Consider the following 18,869-nt stretch of genomic DNA (forward strand, 5'->3'; position numbering starts at 1 on the left):
ACAAGTAACAGGAAATTAAACCTGTCATATTTTACTGAAATATGTGTGTGCATGTAATAATTTCCTTAATAATTTCAAGGGTGTGTTTCAGAGAAAATGTGGTCCTGTCATATAATAAAAATTATATTTAAGTACATTAACATTTTCTTTGGTGACTGTTTTCATTTTTAATACTTAAAAGTATGGGAATTAAGAAATATTTTCAATTAACTAATTCAGTGATATTTGCATACTCTTTTCAAAGCACCTGACACCACACTGTCAATTTCCATTATGCTAGGATTTCTCAGTTAAGGTGAAATCATCAGGTACAAGGGTCCTGCATTGTTTTTACATATGATTTTAAAAATGACTGAACCTTTGAAGTTAGCCTTATTTATAACAGTTATTAGTATCTGGGGTTTTTTCACTTGTTCAACAAACATTTATCCAATACCTAGAGTGAACCTCAGACTGTATACTGATATTAAGGCTCCAACAGAATTAGGACAGACCATCTTTCTTCTTTAAGAAGTTTCATGGATGAGTCTGCATAAGATTACACATCAGAATCACCTAGAACTTTTGTTAAAAAGCAGATTCCTGGGCCCCACGACCTGAGATTCAGAATCAGTTGGCCAAGGGCGAGGCTTAGAAATCTGCATGTTAAGAGGCTCCTCAGGTGATTCTGATTTCTAGGACCACATTTAAAAAGCTGTTGCCCTAAATAAGTAATGAGTTGGGGGAGGGGTAAAAAAATGAAGTTGCCATGTTTGGTGTACCTTTGCCCCGGTCCAATGGACGTGGATAGTTACACAGATTTTGCTCTGTCGAAGAATTAGGAGCTAAGGAACTGAGAGAGGGCTGAACTTCAGCCTAAATTCCAAACCCTGCCTCTCCCCACCCCCCGCCCCCTGCCCGCCCCCGCTCCCCCCCCCCCCCCCCCCCGTAATCTCCTGGCCCGCAGCGTGGAATCTGCCCAAGAGGCACCTTGTTCACCTTAGCCCAGTGGCAGTTTCCAGAGGCTTAAGTTATTCTGAACCCATGAAACAATTTTAGAAAGAGATCTATCAACTATAGTAGAGGAGACATAGAGTTCAAGCTTCCAACCTAATAAGAAATTTATCTCCTTAAACAATATCCACATTTATTGATTTCCAGCCACACTCAGCTCTGCAAGAGAAATCACATGTCAAAGATAGTGGAGAGGGCTTCCCTGGTGGCGCAGTGGTTGGGAGTCCGCCTGCCGATGCAGGGGACACGGGTTCGTGCCCCGGTCCAGGAAGATCCCACATGCCGCGGAGCAGCTGGGCCCATGAGCCGTGGCCGCTGAGCCTGCGCGTGCGGAGCCTGTGCTCCGCAACGGGAGAGGCCACAACTGTGAGACTCCCGCGTACCGCAAAAAAAAAAAAAAAAGATAGTGGAGAATTTGTGCTAAAACACAGCTTTGTTTGAGGCGTAGTTTGCTTCTGTCTTCTTATATTCTGTCTTCTTAACAATGTTGAATATAAAGCTTGTCCAAAGGTTCCCTATGCATAAAAGCAAGCTATTTTTCCAATAAAATGCAAATATACATTTGTAGATCAGACAAGCTTTTTTTTTTTTGCTTTTAGAAAAGTCTGTTACGTTGCTTTGGGATTTTTCTGATCACTCACGATCTAAGCTTGAGCCATCCACACTGTGCTTGACTCTTCCTTCCCCCTCTCCTCCATTTCCATTCAGCAACTCGTATCGGCACCCTAAAAAACCCATATCATCGGAAGCTGTAACCACAGGCTTCTAAGTGCTTTTCTTATCTCCACAGTCTCCCCTGTCATAATACACCCCACATGTAATAGTTTAGTGGGTAAAACAATGATTTTATACTTTTACACTCCTCCTCAGGGCAAGTTCTGAAGACTTCCCTAACTCCCATTCTAGCTTTATCTCCCGCTACATGTATGTAATCTCACATTACATCAATATGGTATGTATACCTCACCGTGTCTCGTGGATGTGTTTCTGAAAAGATGATATTTAAATTTACTTAGTTAAAAATGCCTGAAAGATTTGTAAACAAAACTAATAAGAAAAAAAATGAAAAGCTTTTTTAAGGAAAATATTGCATGAACAATGACAAATTATGTCTGTGCAACACAATTGTTGTTAAGTATTGCTTTTTATGTGTCACTTTTCTAAAAACCTGGCTGTTTCTGGAGCAGGGGTAGCCATTATTTCTTGGTGACCTTTACGTCCTCATGTGTGAAGTCTCTGTTCTAACACTCTTAAGAGGCTCTTTCCTGCACTAGGCTTGTTTATAAAGGAAAGTAGACAGCTGTTCAGTTCCTTGGCAGCCGCAGGTATTTCTGTGGGATGCCTTTGGACACAAAAAAGCTGGATTCCCCCGCTGGGTGGAATTTTATCAACTCTGTGAGAGAATTTCTTTGCGGTCCTTTTCTCTGTTGTACATAATATATACTGATGATTGGTGTGAAAACCAAGTCCTATAACATTTTTTAAAAGCCCAAGCCTTAACAGTCTTAGAAGTTTAGAAGCATCTAGGACATTGTGCACCTATCCACCAACTTTCAAAAGCAGCACATCTTTTGTATAATAAAGTTTGCGGTAATGCTACATAATAGGAAAATACATCCCACCTTTATCTGTTTTATATTATTTTACAGTGTGTTCCAGATGTTACAATTAAAATACACATTAATGTTGTTTTAATGCACCCATTGAGCAGCCTCTAGACTGGAGACTGAGCAAAGAGGACAACGTTCTACTCCCACTTTCCTTAGAATAATGTTCTTTAGCCCCCAGTTGGCCTCTCACTCCTGTGAGGATAATGCCCCTATTTTCTCTTTAGTTTCTATGGTATTTAAATGGCTGCCAAACATACATTGGCTTGGCTATATTGGTTTAACCTCCCTCACTAATTTATAAATATAGTTAGGGCATTACACAAATAAAAAGAGGCAAAGGTAAATTGAGTTTATACTTTATTAAAATCAAATGATTCTTACAACCCTGAAATGTATATTCAATAATGTTGTATAACTGTACATTGTTCTTTATAAAACTTCAGGTCATGTCTGATTAAAAAACACTTGGACTATATCCTAAATGTCCAGTGATTTATGAAATTTCTTAATGACCCATGGCACATTCTGAAAGACATCAGAGAATAGGGATGGCACTGTGATCCCTTTCCCTTGGAAGTGCTGGATCACTAATGGAATTCTGCATTTTGCAACTCTCCCCAATCCTGGAAGTTTTGCTAACAGGAAGTGCAGCTAGGTGTGCCTTCACTGGAAAGCTAACTTCTTAAAGCTCTCTGTGTAGCTTCTACTTGTGGCCCACAAGTACTTCCTCAGGGTACGAGAACCACTTCTAAGCAGAAATGAAGGCAGAGTCAAAGGGGAAAAGAGAAGAGAAGGGGGGAAATGCTGACTCCTCACCTCTCCCCATGAGAAAATCACATGAAACAGTTGCAGGACCCATGAAAGGATTGCCTATCTTATATTTGAAAACTATAAAATAATGTGATTCCATTGGGAAAAAAAATCAGTAGTACCTAAATGCAAACAGTAATCACTGGATTATTATAACAAAAAGTGTGACTAATACTTTTGTTTGTTTTCCACTAAGGTAACATATCTGTTTGATAATGGAGGGACAGTCTTCTTTGCTATTTTTATGGCAATATGGGGTAAGTATGTTCTTCCATTGCTTACTTCCTGGCCCTCGTTTTCTGAGGCTGTTGCTCTGTTTATTCATACCCACCATACATGCACACACGCAAACACACATACCATGTATCAATTCAACAGTAAAATCTCTTGTGTCATATGCCCTCTTCACACATTCACTGCTTCTTTGGGAATTTAACTCTTGATTTAATCTTCTAATCCCTAAAGCCTCAACCTTCCTATACTGTGGAGTATATTTTTCCTGCCCAAAACAGGCAGTAATTGAAAACAAACTGAAATATACTAGAATCCAAATTAAGCCTCTTGTATTTTCACTTGTGAAAGTGACACTCAGAAAATGTTTTGTTTGCTTAAGGCTTCCATTATATATTTTTTAACCTTACATTTTATGCACTTAGAGATGCAGAATCTATTCCCTATATGATTGAGCAATAATGTCTAATACAAAATAAATCCTGTTCCTATCCAGCATCTTAAAACTGTAAAAGTTATGTATAGGTATATGCATTGGCTGACTTTTTTCACTAAGTTTCTCACTGAGTTTTTAAAGAACCCAATTAATTGTGGCCTAAATTAAACCACAGATTGGAATTCCCCATGCTTTGAAGAGAAGTGATCACTTTCCTGGTTAGGGTCAGCTTTCCTACCATAGTCTGTTGAATGCAAAGTCACTGTCAACTTGGCAACTCAAGGGGCTGACTATGTACCTGCTGATACAGAAAAGTAAAATGTACTAGAATTCAAGCCTCTCACTCCTGTTACTTGGATTTCCCAGGAACAGAATCTGTGCCATACTCTCTTTCTAGCTTTAAGTCAAAATTTAAAAAAAATAAAATCACCCTTCCAATTTTCCTTCAGCAAAATGCCAGTCTTGATATATGGTATTATGACTACACGGGGAGCAGTGAAGAGTCAATTCACCCCCCCCCCAAAAAAAAGTAAAAATGTAATTTGGGGTCCCTATTTTCATTGAAGGATTTTTTAATTAAATTATTGGGTGGGGCAATCATGGTGAAATCTTTCAGTTTTACCTGATTCCACAAACATTTCCTGCTAAGAAAAAAATAGACCAAAATATAAATTAAGGTTACTCAATAGATGATTCAGCACAGTGAGAAATGGAAGAAAGGAAACCTTTTGGATGATTTACCCTCTATGTTTCTGCTACTCGTCTCATGCTTTTACAGTTCTCTTTGGCACAGGCCACATGAGAGTGATCTTGCTTCAGCTTTTGGATGAAGGATTTGAAAGGCCAGGATATAGTGAACATTTGCCATCTGAAGCCTTTTTCCCCTTAGTTTTATACTGAGGTACGAAGTGGAGGTATGTCATCCATAGGAATGCCATCCCGTGCATTTTCTCGGCCTGCTGGTGTAGATGAATCATTCGCAGTTGGGTTATAATAACTAGAATTTCCAAAACTCACATCGTAAGGTTCCGGTGCATTATCTAATCGCAGAACTAAAAAAGCAACAAAAAAATTGCTTTATAGTGACAGTCTGGAAGATGCATGCTCGGGCATCTGCTAGACTGTAGGAATTGTTCTGGATGAGTTAGTTACACGTTTTTATATGGGATTTTCAGAGATTAGTTTTGAATTTTAAATAAGTACATATTTTGCAAGCCACATTTTTCTTCTAAAACTATGAACAGTTTAACTTCCAAAATTTCACTGCTGTTGGTCCAAAAATAAAGGAACTAAGGGAGAGATCACAACAGAAATATAGCAATACTTTATATAAAGAAGTATTGACATGTCTCATTGACTTTTTTTTTTTTTTTTTTTTTGCGGTACGCGGGCCTCTCACTGTTGTGGCCTCTCCCATTGCAGAGCACAGGCTCCGGACGCGCAGGCTCAGTGGCCATGGCTCACGGGCCCAGCCGCTCCGTGGCATGTGGGATCCTCCCGGACCGGGGCACGAACCCGTGTCCCCTGCATCGGCAGGTGGACTCTCAACCACTACGCCACCAGGGAAGCCCTCTCATTGACTTTTGAATCTTGTGAATTCAGAGCCTTGTCAACATGTTCAGAATTTTTACTTCTGGTATAAAAATAATTTTTAAAAAGTGAAGAGCTTTAATTTTAAAATGTGTCATTATTTTACCAAGGGTCTTAATATCATTATGGGTGAGCCATTGAAGATGGAGATGAAAGAAAACAATTTGTAAAATCTTATGTTTCCTTCTGAGAGATCCAGGTTATTATCCTGATTAATAGTATTGGAGATTGTTTTTATTTTCAACAAACAACTGACTATTATTTCTTTTATATTCTTGAATTTAAAGAAAACTTGGGGCACTAGGTATTTGAATACTAAAGCAGGGACTACTTACTAATTAAACTAGTAATCTCATTATTCAGCTAGGTATTCTCATATCCTACCTATTCCTTAAGCCTTCTGTTTACAAATTGGACCCCCAGGAACCTTAGGAATTTGGGAAAGGTGTCTCAAAGCTGAAAGAGTAAAGCAGGTGGTGTAATTGAATTATTCCATTATGCCCCGATCACAATATTTTAGATTATATCAAGTTGTTAGACTGAGCTTTTGCATGTGATAACATTTAAAGAAAATATTCTGAAGTTAAAAAGAAAAAGTTTGGAAAACCCTGTTGATTGAAATCCTATCCTTCAATTTTGAAAAGTGATAGTTTTTATTTTCTATGGATTGCTAGAAGTCCATAAACAGAATTCAGTTAACTTACAATTAATGGATTTGATTTTGAAAATTAATATATCAGTAATGTTCCAAACTTATCAAAAATCAACAAGACTTTATCAATGAGACCCAACAGGGGCATTTAACTATTTTTTATGGTGGCAAGAGTCCCTTGTGTAAACCAGAAAACAGATTTTTTTTTTGTCCTGAAATATTAAAGAAAAAAAGGGTTGAATCAAACATTTGATTTTATTTCTGTCCTAATTACTACTGCGTTATTAAGATCAAACACAGTGCTTTATTCTTAGCAGACACATTTCTCATCCATAGATGTGGTGGTTTTTTTGCATCACATGATTGGGAAATTTCTGAATTAAGGTTTATCTGACTTTATGTACCCAAATATGCAACCCTTTAGCAATTCTGTTTTAGAGACTCATTAAGATAATTAATAGAGGGCTATTGTATACGTGCAAACTTTGCAAGAGCTCCAGATTAGAATAAATCATTGTTCAAATTACTGCTACTAAGAGATCCAACAATGGTGAATAATGGCTCCCCAGTTACTTGCTAACAAAACTGGCCATTTTGTTCTTAATATCATGCCATTATCTTTCAATTATAATGATATGTTTTAGGTTCTGGGATTATTACTTAAAACCAATTGTGATGCGATGAGCAACAGTTCCAAATGGTTTTAAAATTTCACACACAGTTCCATAGTTATTCTGGTTATGTTCTTTGAGAAAGAGAGAATAGATCAGAATAAATCTTTAGTTCATTTCTGTCATATGAATCTCTAAATGCCTTCTAGATAATGCAGTGAACGTTAGCAACTTCACTTAGTTAAAACCACTGTGTACAGGTGAAGTTCTGAAAGTTGTTTTTACCTGGTTCATTTCTGTCGTCATAAAGTCGCCGATGGGAAAATGAGTCTGTTTTCCTTTTTCCACACAGCAAGTAGCCAACAAGACTAAGCAGTGAAGCTCCCAGAATAGCACCTAAAATGGCCCCAAATACCACTCCTGTATTTCTGTTCTCTAGAGGACAAAGAAAAAATAATTTACAGATAAGAAATAGAAAACAGTTATTCAAAGAACAGAAATATATACATGCGGACTTTGTGTAAGCAAAGAATGTTTAACACTTTTTTTTAAATTAGATAATGGATAGGTATTTACAGAGGAATATATATACATTGTGTGTGTGTGTGTGTGTGTGTGTGTGTGTTTTATAAAGTACTGAGTTTGGGGGATATATTGGAAAATATGCTTCCTGATAAAACTGTACTTCAAAATTTGAATTATCTTGAAATACTTCTAAGCTTTAGTTTTATAACTATCTCATTACATATTAACACTAATAGTACTGAAATGCCATGTGTTTTCTCTATTAAGATCTAATTTCTATTGAAGTTGAATTCTATATTATGTTTTTAATCAACTCTGAATCTCTGATGAACTTTAATGATGAGATAAGCTTTGAGTTTGTTTCTATAACAATTGAAAAGTAAAAAGCTAATGGGAGTAAGTAGGTAATAGGAATTGAATCCACAAACCCAAAGTGAAAAGGCATTATGAAGAAAAAGAAATATATCCTGATAGAGGGTATTTCCAAATACAACAAATAGACCAAACAAAGCAGGATGTTTGCAGTGCCTTGCACACTGCGAATAGATGTGTAGGTCTGAGTTAAAGGAGTCCAAAATTTCATTCTATCATCCCCTTTATCAAGCACCTTATTTGAAGACTAAGTCATCAATAAATCACTGAATGCTTCCTGGATTTATACTTAGTGCATTTTATTTTCAAGTTTAAAAAAAATTTGTTGAGAAGCTTATTAATTAGGTAGGCAAGAGGTCTTATAGGGTCTCTAATTCTATATCAGATTCCATTTATACACAAAAAACATGTTGGAAGGTCAACAGCAGCACATTTTTTACCAAGATAAAAGTGAAGCAAAGTTAACTAAGTGTTTTTTGATTAATGAGCAATGGTAGGATTAAGTACTCAGTATTCTCAATATGTATATTAAGTTTAGATAGACAAAACAGAATAGTTTAAAAAAAATCTTTCTGATGGAATATCAGAGTATGTATGAATGGAAAGATGTCTTAAAATTATGAAGATATATGTACATACAATATACTGGTTGCAATACCATAATAATCCTAGATTTCAGAATTTAAAACTTCACCTGTACACTAACAACTTTCAAATAGGAATTTGTTTATATGATTTGGTGTTTATATCACTAATATAATCTGTAGATAAGTTGTATTGGAAATCAGTGAGTTCATGGGGGGAAAAGAAGAGTTATTTTTTTTTAATTCAGAAAACAAAAACATGGTTAGACCTGAGAAAATAAAATAGAATGAATTTTCATTAAACATTAGAGATCTTTTCCACTTTATGTTTTAAAGCTTGACTAATCTCTACATGAAACAGAAATGTCCCCATAACACAATTTTCTTGTGCTACTCAAAGCTGAATTCCATTTTTATGGTGTTCAGTAGGTACTGAACTAAAAATTGAGGGTATTCTTCTGTTGAGTTTAAAATTTTTAAATACATATATTTTTAAAATATATATATTTAAAAATACATATATTTTTAAACTTCAGTTGTATCATATTCCTAAAAACCTGTGAAATTTCAGGTAGTCTTTCTGAAATGCAGTAAAAATTGTTACCCAGTATCTCAAAACTGTACCACTACCTCAGTTTCTTTTCAATCTAACCTACTTCTCATTTTGTCCCAGTCTCATCACATTCTCACATTCCCATACAGTAATGACTAGTCTTTGCTGACTTAAGCCCTAAAATCCCTTCACTATTCACTATGAATATCATGGTTTCTCCCCGCAAAATAAGAACCACCTGTGCTATTGCAGTCTCCTTTTTTTCTAGTGTGGTGCATTTCTTAGGTGTAATGACTTATTTGGAGATTCAGTTTCACACAAAAGGAAAATTAAATCCATTTATATTTACCTTCTTGGGGGTCTGATGTATCTGGAAAGATTTTTGAATTATTGGTTAATTTCAAGGTGGGATATAAAGTTGTTTCTTGATAGGCAGTAAAGCCCGCCAAGCTATCTCCAGTCATGGTAGGCCATCCATCTGTTTCCATTATCATGGGGGTCACAGATATGGTGTTTGATCCTGAAGGGAGGTTGCTAACTGTAATGGAACTGTTGTCAGGAGCTTTCATGGTGTCATTGACCGAAGACCGAGTGAAGTTTTCGGAAGATACAATAGCTGTAGTATTGGGAGGTGCTGAGACTGGCAGAGAATTTTCATCTGCTACGGATGAGTTCCGAGGCAATTTAGAAACAAAGCTGTGGCTCAAAGGAGGACTTGGGGAAAGTGTGGGCATGAGTTTGAGACTGGAAGAGTTGTCTGTTGACAAATTATGGTAGAAATCTGTTCCATGGGTTTTATTTGATGGATCCCCAAAAGAGAAATTAGTTGCCTTGGGATGGGAGGTTTCTCTATTTTCTTTATCTGAGGTTGAATTTGCTTCACTTTCCAAAGGAATAGATTGATTTTCCCTTGTTTTTAAGTCTTCTGCAATGTTTTGTGTTGTGTTTATTTCTCGACCTTCTTCTCCATGACTTCCAAATAGTAGTAAACTAAACAAAATTGAAATCAACAGAATTTTGGCTGAAGTCAACATTGTAATCTTCTTTGGTATTGGTGTTAATAATGAGAATCTGAAAGAAAATAATGACCATTTGAATTATTGAATGAAGTACTGAGGTTTTTTAAAATGGATCTACATTTTTAAAGTGATAAAAAAAATCCAGAGACATAATGCTGACATGATAGTACCATACTCTATTCCAAAAGTTTGTTTCCTTTGGATTTTATTAAAACTAGAGTTACTGAGTTCTATTTTCTATATAATATTTCTTTCTTTCTTCCTCTAGGGAATGCCATGCAAAATCTTTGTCAAGCCAGACACTACTATTTCATTATTTCAAAGACCATTTAGCTTGGGACAAGTTGAAATACATACACACACACACACACACACACACACACACACACGCACACGTATTGTACAATATATGGACTACTAAGTAATTTTTTAAAAATAATGTAATATAGGGCTGCTTTCTTCAACCTATTTAAGAAAACGTGTTCTTTATAAAGATGTAATTTGGAGTATTTATTATGAAAATGATGTTATTGATTATACAGTAAACATACCACTTTAAAGTGAGTCAGTCAGGAGCTTCACTTGAAAACATTTTATTAGTTCCTAATTTGAGTTACTTGAATTTGAGGTTAACATCCCTTTTTTCACAGCATGTTTACTCCATGTTACCCTTTTTCCTATTAATCCCAAATAACAGAAAGTCAGAAATACTTTTAGAACTGGGGATTCTTTCATTGCATTCCCTTGTATAAATGAAGAAACTGGTTGTGAGTGTGTGTGGGGAAAAAAAGTACCTAACTAGACTGTGGCAGAGTTGAAGTTTGAGACCGTGGTTCTGACCTCCAATCTGGGCACGTCATTCTGCCTCTTAAGTGTGGAAGCGCCACAATTCATAGAGAGGAGGGTGTGGGGGAAAGGTCTTGAAATTATATTTATATTGTAATTCTGGTTTCTATCACGAATAACATGTGAAAAATCATCATGCCATTAATCAGTTGCTTTATCAATATCATAATCATGCTGACTTCACAGTGTTCTGCAGACTAAATGAAATGATTTATGTAGAAGTTCTCTAAACAATATCGGGCCTAAAGTAAGCAGTTAGTGACTGTTAACTTCCATTTCTTCTTATTGAAACATAATAATATTTCTAAAAATGTCTTACAGTTTATAACATCATCTCATGTGAACCTCACAACGACCCATTGAGACAAAAAGAGTAGCTCACGTTATCCCCATTTTGCAGATGAAGAAACCGAGGTTCAGGGGGACCAGTAATGGAAGCTAAAAGAAGCAGCACTGAAAGCCAAGTCTACTGACTCCAACCTAATTAGGTGCTAAAATTTAAAGTGTTTTTAATTGAAAAAGGTAAAAAAAAAAAATGTTAGACTATTCCTCTTCAAACAATAAAGTCTGAGGACTGATTTTATGTTCTTTGAATTGGACCTTAGAGCTTATTTTTCACTAAAAGCCTCCAGGATGACTGAGATAAGAAAAGGAAGGAGGTGCAACTGCTATTATTTATGTCTAACATTAATTGACATTTCTTAAAAGCTCCCCCAGAAATTTTTACAAATATTTTCAACCTTGATGATTTTTCACTAGGGTCTGAGGAGCCTCTAAATTACTCCCTCTGATTATCGTGTGGTTTTAAGTACCCCTCTCCTTGCTTAATGATTACTTACACAGTGGTACAACTTAGACTTACCTATAATACATCCTGATATAATATTTTTTCTCCAAAGACTTTTAGCAAGCAGTCTATACCTGTGGATTTCTAAGGTTTAAAAGATACAGTCATTTCCATGCCTTGTGCTTATCACTTAAGAAAGTTCTACTTAAAAAGCAAGCAGGCGGACATACAAGAACATTCATAAGGGCATCATTTATGTGTCTCCAACCTAAACATCCACCAGTAACAGGTTGGATAATAAACTGTTTAATATTTGCACATGAAAAATAAATGAGATTCACAGATGAGTTGCATACAGTAACATGAGTGATTATCACAAATATCATGCAGAGCTTAAAATGCCCGTTGTACTGTATGATTGCATGTTTATAAAGTTCAAAACCTAGAATGTTAAAAGTCAGGAAAGTGGTTACTTGTGGGAAGGAAGGAGACAGTATTGATTGGGCGGGCATGAAAGGGACTTCTGTGTGCTCCTAATAATCTGTTTCTTCACTTGGTAGCGATTATATAGGTATTTGTATTTGTGATAATTCTGTTTATTTATATTTCATTCACTTTTCTGTGATAATCAAGAAAATTCATTTAGATCCTAAAAATTGTTAACATAATTGGAAAACATATTACTAGTATGCATCTATTACATCAGATGCTTTGCATGTTTTCTCATTTAATTCTTAACAAAAACAATCAAACAATAAGGAAGGGATTATTAATCCTATTTTACAGATAATTAAATGGGACATAAAAAATGTAAATAATGTATTCAGGGACACATAGCTAGTGGCTGAAAGATAGGGTTAGGATTCAGACCTTGGCATCGAAAGCTAGTAATCACTCATCTATGTAACAAAAGTTACAAAGGAATATAGAATTTGGTAATCAGCTGGTTTTTAGAACTCTTCCCACAAATGTTTTCTTAGCACAGAATACTAAAGAATAATGAAATCCTCCAAATTTTATTTTAACCAGAGCAGGTGATAATCCCACATTTTTAAACACTAGAAAAATAGTGACTTCTCCCTTAAGTGCCTCTTAAACATACTAAGCACACTTTTATCCTAATTTAAGAAAATCCCAACAATTGTCTCCATGGTTTCTAGATAAACACTTTTACCATGTAATTTACAGATTAAGATTAACAACACAGGAATGATCATCCCCAGGACCTGAAGTTCACCAATATTTCACTAAACTGTTGCTTCACCTAGCACATTTAAAATACAATTCAATTTAGCTTAAAAATACGTACATGGACCTTTTCAGAAACAGCTCTTTCCTGTGAACTCTGTCAGTTTCATAGCAAACGTTATAATCTTTTTCATTGTCTACTGCCAGTGATCTGATTTGTTTATGCATTGCACTTGGCCACCTGTCTTATTGGTAGGCAGTTTGATTGCTTTCCCTAAACCTAGGCTTTCTGGTTATTTTCTCTTCCTAAAGAAGTGGTTACCAGAGGGGAGCAAAAAACAACCCTTAGCTTTTCATCTAATTTTCTCATAATGTCACATGAGGAACGTGGCATAGAGCTTTTGGTCCTTTCCAGTAATGAGAATCCACATACCAAGAGTCAACAAAGTGAGTTTTGTTGTTCCTGTTTCACTTTGCTTGTAACATGGAACCACCAAAGGGATCTTGCTACCCTTTACCCAGCTTTTGATTGTAACTTGAAAACCTAAGGTTTCAACACCCGCAATGAGCCAAGCATTCTGTTACTGCCTATAATTCATGTCCAGGGAAAAGAGAGAAAGGGAAGAGTGGGATAAGACAGTATGTTGTGAAGGCTCTTTGCCATTTATTCCAAAATTAATACAGTTGTGGGAAAGGCTTTCGTGAATATTGATTCGTTCCTGCTGTCCTAGCTTGGCAGCAGGGGACAACTTTGCTTCTGCTCTCTGGCTTCTAAGAGAGCCAGGTTACACCTCTTACTCAGGTCCATTCATCTTAAGGGGACAGAAGCAGCCAGGAATTGAAGCCATCAGCTATTCAGAACCCCAGCCCTGGATCTTTGCTGGGGCAAGAACTAGGCAATTTTGGTTAAGTTTGACCCCATTCTGAATTGAACCAAGCACATTATAAGCAGGGAAGGTTAATGGAAGTGGTACAGAAGCTCCAGAGGACAATAAAAGTACTCTGTATTCTTTATCTTTACCCTTTTCTTGCAGCCTCTTTCCATCTCTAGAGTTGAGATATGTAAACTGTGTGGTATATTTGTGTGTAAAGCTATGCTGGATGATGGATGGCATGCTTCTGTGTTCCCAAGATTCATCAGCCAGCCAGGTGCACAGAGGAGACAGAGAGAATGTGGGGATGAAAGAAAGTGAAATTGGAGAGAGAGAGAGAGAAAACCAGGAGGACCAGGCAGCATCATTTCTTCTGTTCTTTGCCCCTAGGTGGAAATTCCTAAGAGGACTTTTCAGGATGTAACCTAGGAACAGAGATAAACTCATTACAAACTTGAAAAACTTCTAAGATGAGAATTATTATAAAGGGAACAGAAAGAGAGAGGAGGATTTCCGTCCAATTTGTGATACCTGAAACAAAGATTCTAAATCTTTCTGTATATATTGAAACGTTTTTATTGTTTCTAATGTTCAGAAACTTTAAAAATATACTTTTGGAGAGTGTGAGTTTCACTGTTTTTTTTAAAAAAATAATTCGTCTATACAAAGAAAATGAAAACTATTTTCTCCCCTGTCTTTGGTGTTGGCACTAAAAAGTGGTTTCACATTACTACTTTTGTATAGAGGGCTTCAGGAGGTGGTGAGAGGGGAAAAAAAAAACAAACAAAAAAACCCCAGAAACCTGTGGCAATTAAGGAAAGAAAATCCACACTTACTGTGCATAAAATTGTTCCTCCTTAAGTTCGTAAAGTTATTATTCTGCCCAGCCCTCCTGTTGTAACCAAGTCATACCCATTTTATACCAAGCTTTAAAAATATGGAGGTGCCCTGGTTTCTGTCAGGTAATCAACCCATGCAAGGGAAGAGAAATGCTAGTCATTCTAAACTAAATCAAAATCAGAAATTTTAAATAAAAACATTACTTTAGCTGCACTGAGGGGATAATATAAAAACATGTTTCTGTAGTGAAGTAACTAAAGAGTATATTCTGTACTACTTCTCTCTCAGTTGCCTGTGATCATTCTTCTTATAGATTTCTGGCTAAAAATTACGACAGATGAGTTTTGTTTGTCTTTGTCATAGGAAACTCAGTCTGACGTGTAGCCAATATCCCAGGCAGAACTTGAGTGTTACACTGAGTGGACTTTCCATTCTTGGACAGCATTTTGCTGTCCCTAGATGAAAGAACCACAGTAAATGAAGACATAAGGAATCATGCTTCTCAAAATGCCTCTTTTATAAGAGGGTTTTGAAAGGGTGTGAAGATTTAACTAGACAGAAGGTAGGATTATACCTGAGGACCCACATCATTTCACTTTGAGTTTAAAAGAAAGAAACAAATAAAAGGAAAAACATGACTTTCTTTCAGGAAATAATAAATTTCAAAAGTTTGTGATCATTTTAATTAAAAGACTGAGAAATGCATAAGCCCAGGAAAAGAGATAGAATGTCATAGTCCCTGCTAACTTGGGCATTCTCAGTCATAAACTTCAATACTGAAATAATCAGGTGGAAGAGTGTTAAGCTTTAGAAAGATTGTGTCTCCAAAAGAAATATTCTGGACCCAAATTTCCAAACATGGGGTTTCCAGCCTTCTCTCGTGTTTCACTATCTGTAGAAGCAGCCTCTATGGATTGATTAGAAAGTGTTAAACAGTAAATCAGAATCCCTTTAATAAGAGAAGCCTTACACAGAACAAACAAAATAAATTTAAGAAACTTAATCCACATCTCTGATCCATGGGATGTCTTTTGCAGCCACTGGCTTAGCCTTTTAGATTTCCGTTGAGTGCTATACATGTACACATACCATGCTAAGTAAAATAATACATACACATCACGTTGCCAATTTTTAATTAAGAAAATCTTTGGGAAAGATATATAGAAGGTTAATAACTCATTGCATTAGCAGACTGTTTTTCAAAAGCTACTGTATTCTAATACTTTAGCAAGAACCTTTGAACCAAATGCATACTTTAAATCTAAATATTCATTTATATTCACGTAGCCACTTCCACTTTAAACATTTTGAAACTTACTAAGATCTGACTTAAGAAAACTCTCTCTTATAGTCACTTACGTTTTAAGCAAGGTTTTTATTTAACTCTTCAGCTGGTTTCATCATCTAGCAAATTTGGCAATAATTCTTAAAGTTAACTCACTTAGCACAAATGCTCATTTGGAAGGTAATTACTTAATGAAACAACTACCTGTCTTTACAAGGGTCTCTGTAGGTACTTGCCAGGCTGTTCTGCCAAAAGTTCAACTTGCTTTGATTCTATTTAGTAAGTAAGTAAGAGAGAGAGCAAGGGATGAGGGACTAGGGATCCTATGTAATCCAGCACACACTTACCTTCAGGTCTAGGAGGTGTTTACAGACAAGAACTGGAGTATCACAGCTGTTCTGGTTGGAATGAGTCTGTCTTGCATTAGAGAAAGCAGATGGGTTAGGTGTACTGATGTCCCATTGAGCAGGAGGGTGCCAGAGAAACAAAATTAGGTGGGGCTGGTCGTATCTTGCTTGTGTAATAGAGCACCCAAGAACCTGACTGACCTGCTTCTCAGCTGTCAGCATGAAGATATCACCTCATTCAGGCCTTTAAAAAAAAAAAGAAAAAAAAAAGCCCAACCCTCCAGCTTTCATAGGTTGGGTGCTTTGACTTTCGGGACAGGCTAGTTCTCTTAAGTGTTGGCAAACAAAGGACATACGTTTCTTGCCTTAAATGAAAAAAAGAAAAAAAAAAAGGCAAAGACTTTGGTAATGGTCCTTGCTCTATCAGGAATTTCTGACACATGCTGGGTTCCCCCTTCGCAGGTGAGGAAACCGAAATGAGTCAGCCCTGCACCTGTTGCTCATGTGCCAGCCACATACTGTCCTCCTAACACATAAACAAATCTTTCTTTCCCGTGGTGGGGATGCCCTGTTTGTGTACTTAATACCTGAATGGAGAAAGTGGTGTCTGCAGTGCACTGAAACTGGATTTATAGAAAGTCACACTGAACACCAAGTGGATTAATGTGCTTCGGATCCTTGAGAAAGCTGTGAAATTTTAAGTTAGAAATCATCACCAGGACTTTCGGAAGTTTGGGGCGTAACTGGAGTCTGGCTGAGAATGGCCACGTGATCCTGAGTAATCCTGGGAGCCTGCTCAATTAAGTAGTTTCCATCCTGTGTTCTCTTTGCTTTTCCTCTCAATTTAGAAGCCGGAGAGTTTCAGAAGAGCCTGAGTAATGCTTGATTAAACACTAGAGTTGAATAACAACCTGGCATACTTCCTTCACTTCCTTTCACCGCTTATGAAAGGGAGAAGAGTGAAACTGCACTTTCTGGGAGATTCTGCACATCAATATTTGGGGACTGGCGCCAAGGTCTGTTCAGCTCAGTACGCCTGAGGTTCATGCTTAGTTTCTGTTGTGCAAGGAGATAGGTTTCCAACTGCTGAGAGAGAAAATGAAACTTTAGCTAAGGTTCAGGAGCCTCAAATTGAATGCAAAGAATCTGCCCAGTTAATTGGCCCCAAGAAAGAACATGGTAATTCTATAGTTTCAAACTTTCTGAAGCCCAAAGGCCCTTCAGAGTTTGATTAGAAATTAAGCCAAACCCTAGCAAATATTCACTCAAAAGATATTTAAGCTGTATCTGCACTAGTATGAAGAAAAGCAGGTTCAGTCTAATCAAATAACTGTTTACTGAACAATGGCTTAATAAAAATCAATTGGTTATTTTCAGATTAGCTAGTTACTAGGGAAAAATCCAACTGAATAAATATTTTATGTCTGTACTTAGAGAAACGAACATGACTTAGCAGGATTGGGTGTACCATACCCTGAGGGATTTTCCTAGATATGCGTGTGAATATCATTACCACTTTCTACTTAAGCATAGTAATTATGGCCTATACCAGGCAAGGAAGTTACAAAGCACTTTTGCTACAACTCTGCTTTCACTGCCACAAGAGTCAAAGTTCATCTCCATTGACCCTCTTTTCTGAAGACCCTAGGTGTGGCCTCAGAATCCTTTTCATTACTGCCCTCCTGACAGCCTTAACCAATTGATTAGAGCTGACCCTAGAGATACACCTTATTTACCTTTCCTGTCATGAGCACATCTGGAAGTAAAGTTGTAAAATGCAAACTATGCATAAACTTAATGCCTCACTTATTACTTAGCTCACTTAGTTGTGATCAGACACCTTTATGGAAGCACCTGAGTTGGAGTTAAAAAGTAATTTCTTGCCAAACAAACAAGTCTTGCCGAGATACATTTCCAGGTATATACCATGATACCATGTTCTGGGTAAGACCAATCCCATTTTGGACCTTGTTTCTCCAGAGGAACTCAACAATAACTGATCACCTGACAACTTCATCAGCCGAGCCAGCTGAGATGACACATTATGCAATGGTTACATAATTTTTGTTGTACTTACCTTCTATGGAGGCTTTCATCTGGAACTCTCCAATTGCTTTACACCCATTCATTAAACCTCACAATACATAGTGGAAGAAGAACTACTGCCTCTTTACCTGAAATGGTGGAACCACTCACCAGTGGCGTTTCCAGAGCATGAAGTCACATTATTGTCTCTGATGGATCTGAAAACGGAACCAGAATGTAGCTTGGCACCATGCCTCAGAGAAAACTGAAATATTGTTCTGGATCCAAAATGGTATCTTATTTTACAAATCCTGTAACACCATTTTGGATCCAGAACAATGTTTCGGTTTTACCTGAGGCATGGTCCCAAGCTACATTCCGGTTTTGTTTTCAGATCCATCAGTGACAATAATGTGACTTCATTAATCGAAGCCTCGAGGAGGTAGAGAGTTGAGGGTATATGCAAATGAGTCAGTATAATGTTTGATCAATAGGATACATAGAGAAGAAAGTGAGGGCACAAGGGTAGGAAAGGACAGTGAAAATGTGCTGGAGAGAATGGATTGAAAATCTGGGTCAAAAGTTAATGGATTGAAAACATCTGGGCCAAGGGATTACTGGAATTGGAGTTTATAGGGAGTGAGCTACAAGGATGGAGGTGATAATTGGAGATTATGGAGGGTTTGGAGTCAT

The 18,869-nt window shown here is 36.9% G+C and overlaps 2 protein-coding genes across 3 annotated transcripts in view; one reads left to right on the plus strand and one right to left on the minus strand.

Annotated features, from left to right (window-relative positions):
* ANO3 (anoctamin 3) overlaps positions 1-18,869 on the plus strand; it is a 423,419-nt gene that overhangs the window by 352,787 nt on the left and 51,763 nt on the right. Inside the window, 1 exon segment of the mRNA XM_065883040.1 lies at positions 3,610-3,670. Coding sequence (XP_065739112.1) covers positions 3,610-3,670 — 61 coding nt within the window.
* On the minus strand, positions 4,622-16,373 carry MUC15 (mucin 15, cell surface associated). Of its 2 annotated transcripts, XM_065882851.1 has the most exons (5): positions 16,353-16,373; positions 16,152-16,217; positions 9,317-10,038; positions 7,219-7,368; positions 4,622-5,132 (listed from the first exon to the last, which is right to left on the minus strand). In XM_065882851.1, exons 3-5 carry the CDS (start codon positions 9,999-10,001, stop codon positions 4,972-4,974), a joined length of 996 nt encoding a protein of 331 aa, XP_065738923.1. In that variant the 5' UTR covers positions 10,002-10,038; positions 16,152-16,217; positions 16,353-16,373; the 3' UTR covers positions 4,622-4,971. The 2 variants fall into 2 exon arrangements, with proteins under 2 accessions (XP_065738923.1, XP_065738924.1); XM_065882852.1 differs by lacking the exons at positions 7,219-7,368; positions 16,152-16,217; positions 16,353-16,373 and having other exon boundaries at positions 4,972-5,132; positions 9,317-10,016.

This window comes from Phocoena phocoena, chromosome 8, assembly GCF_963924675.1.
Source record: "Phocoena phocoena chromosome 8, mPhoPho1.1, whole genome shotgun sequence".
NCBI classification, from domain to species: Eukaryota; Metazoa; Chordata; class Mammalia; order Artiodactyla; family Phocoenidae; genus Phocoena; species Phocoena phocoena.

Bases quoted from the DNA above. Each gene is read 5' to 3' on its own strand.
- MUC15 (XM_065882851.1), bottom strand. From the start codon at position 10,001: ATGTTGACTTCAGCCAAAATTCTGTTGATTTCAATTTTGTTTAGTTTA. The intron at 7,369-9,316 runs GTAAATATAAAT...TTTGTCCTCTAG, and splicing joins TACATCAGACCCCCAAGAAG to AGAACAGAAATACAGGAGTG. The intron at 5,133-7,218 runs GTAAAAACAACT...TTGCTTTTTTAG, and splicing joins TGACGACAGAAATGAACCAG to TTCTGCGATTAGATAATGCA.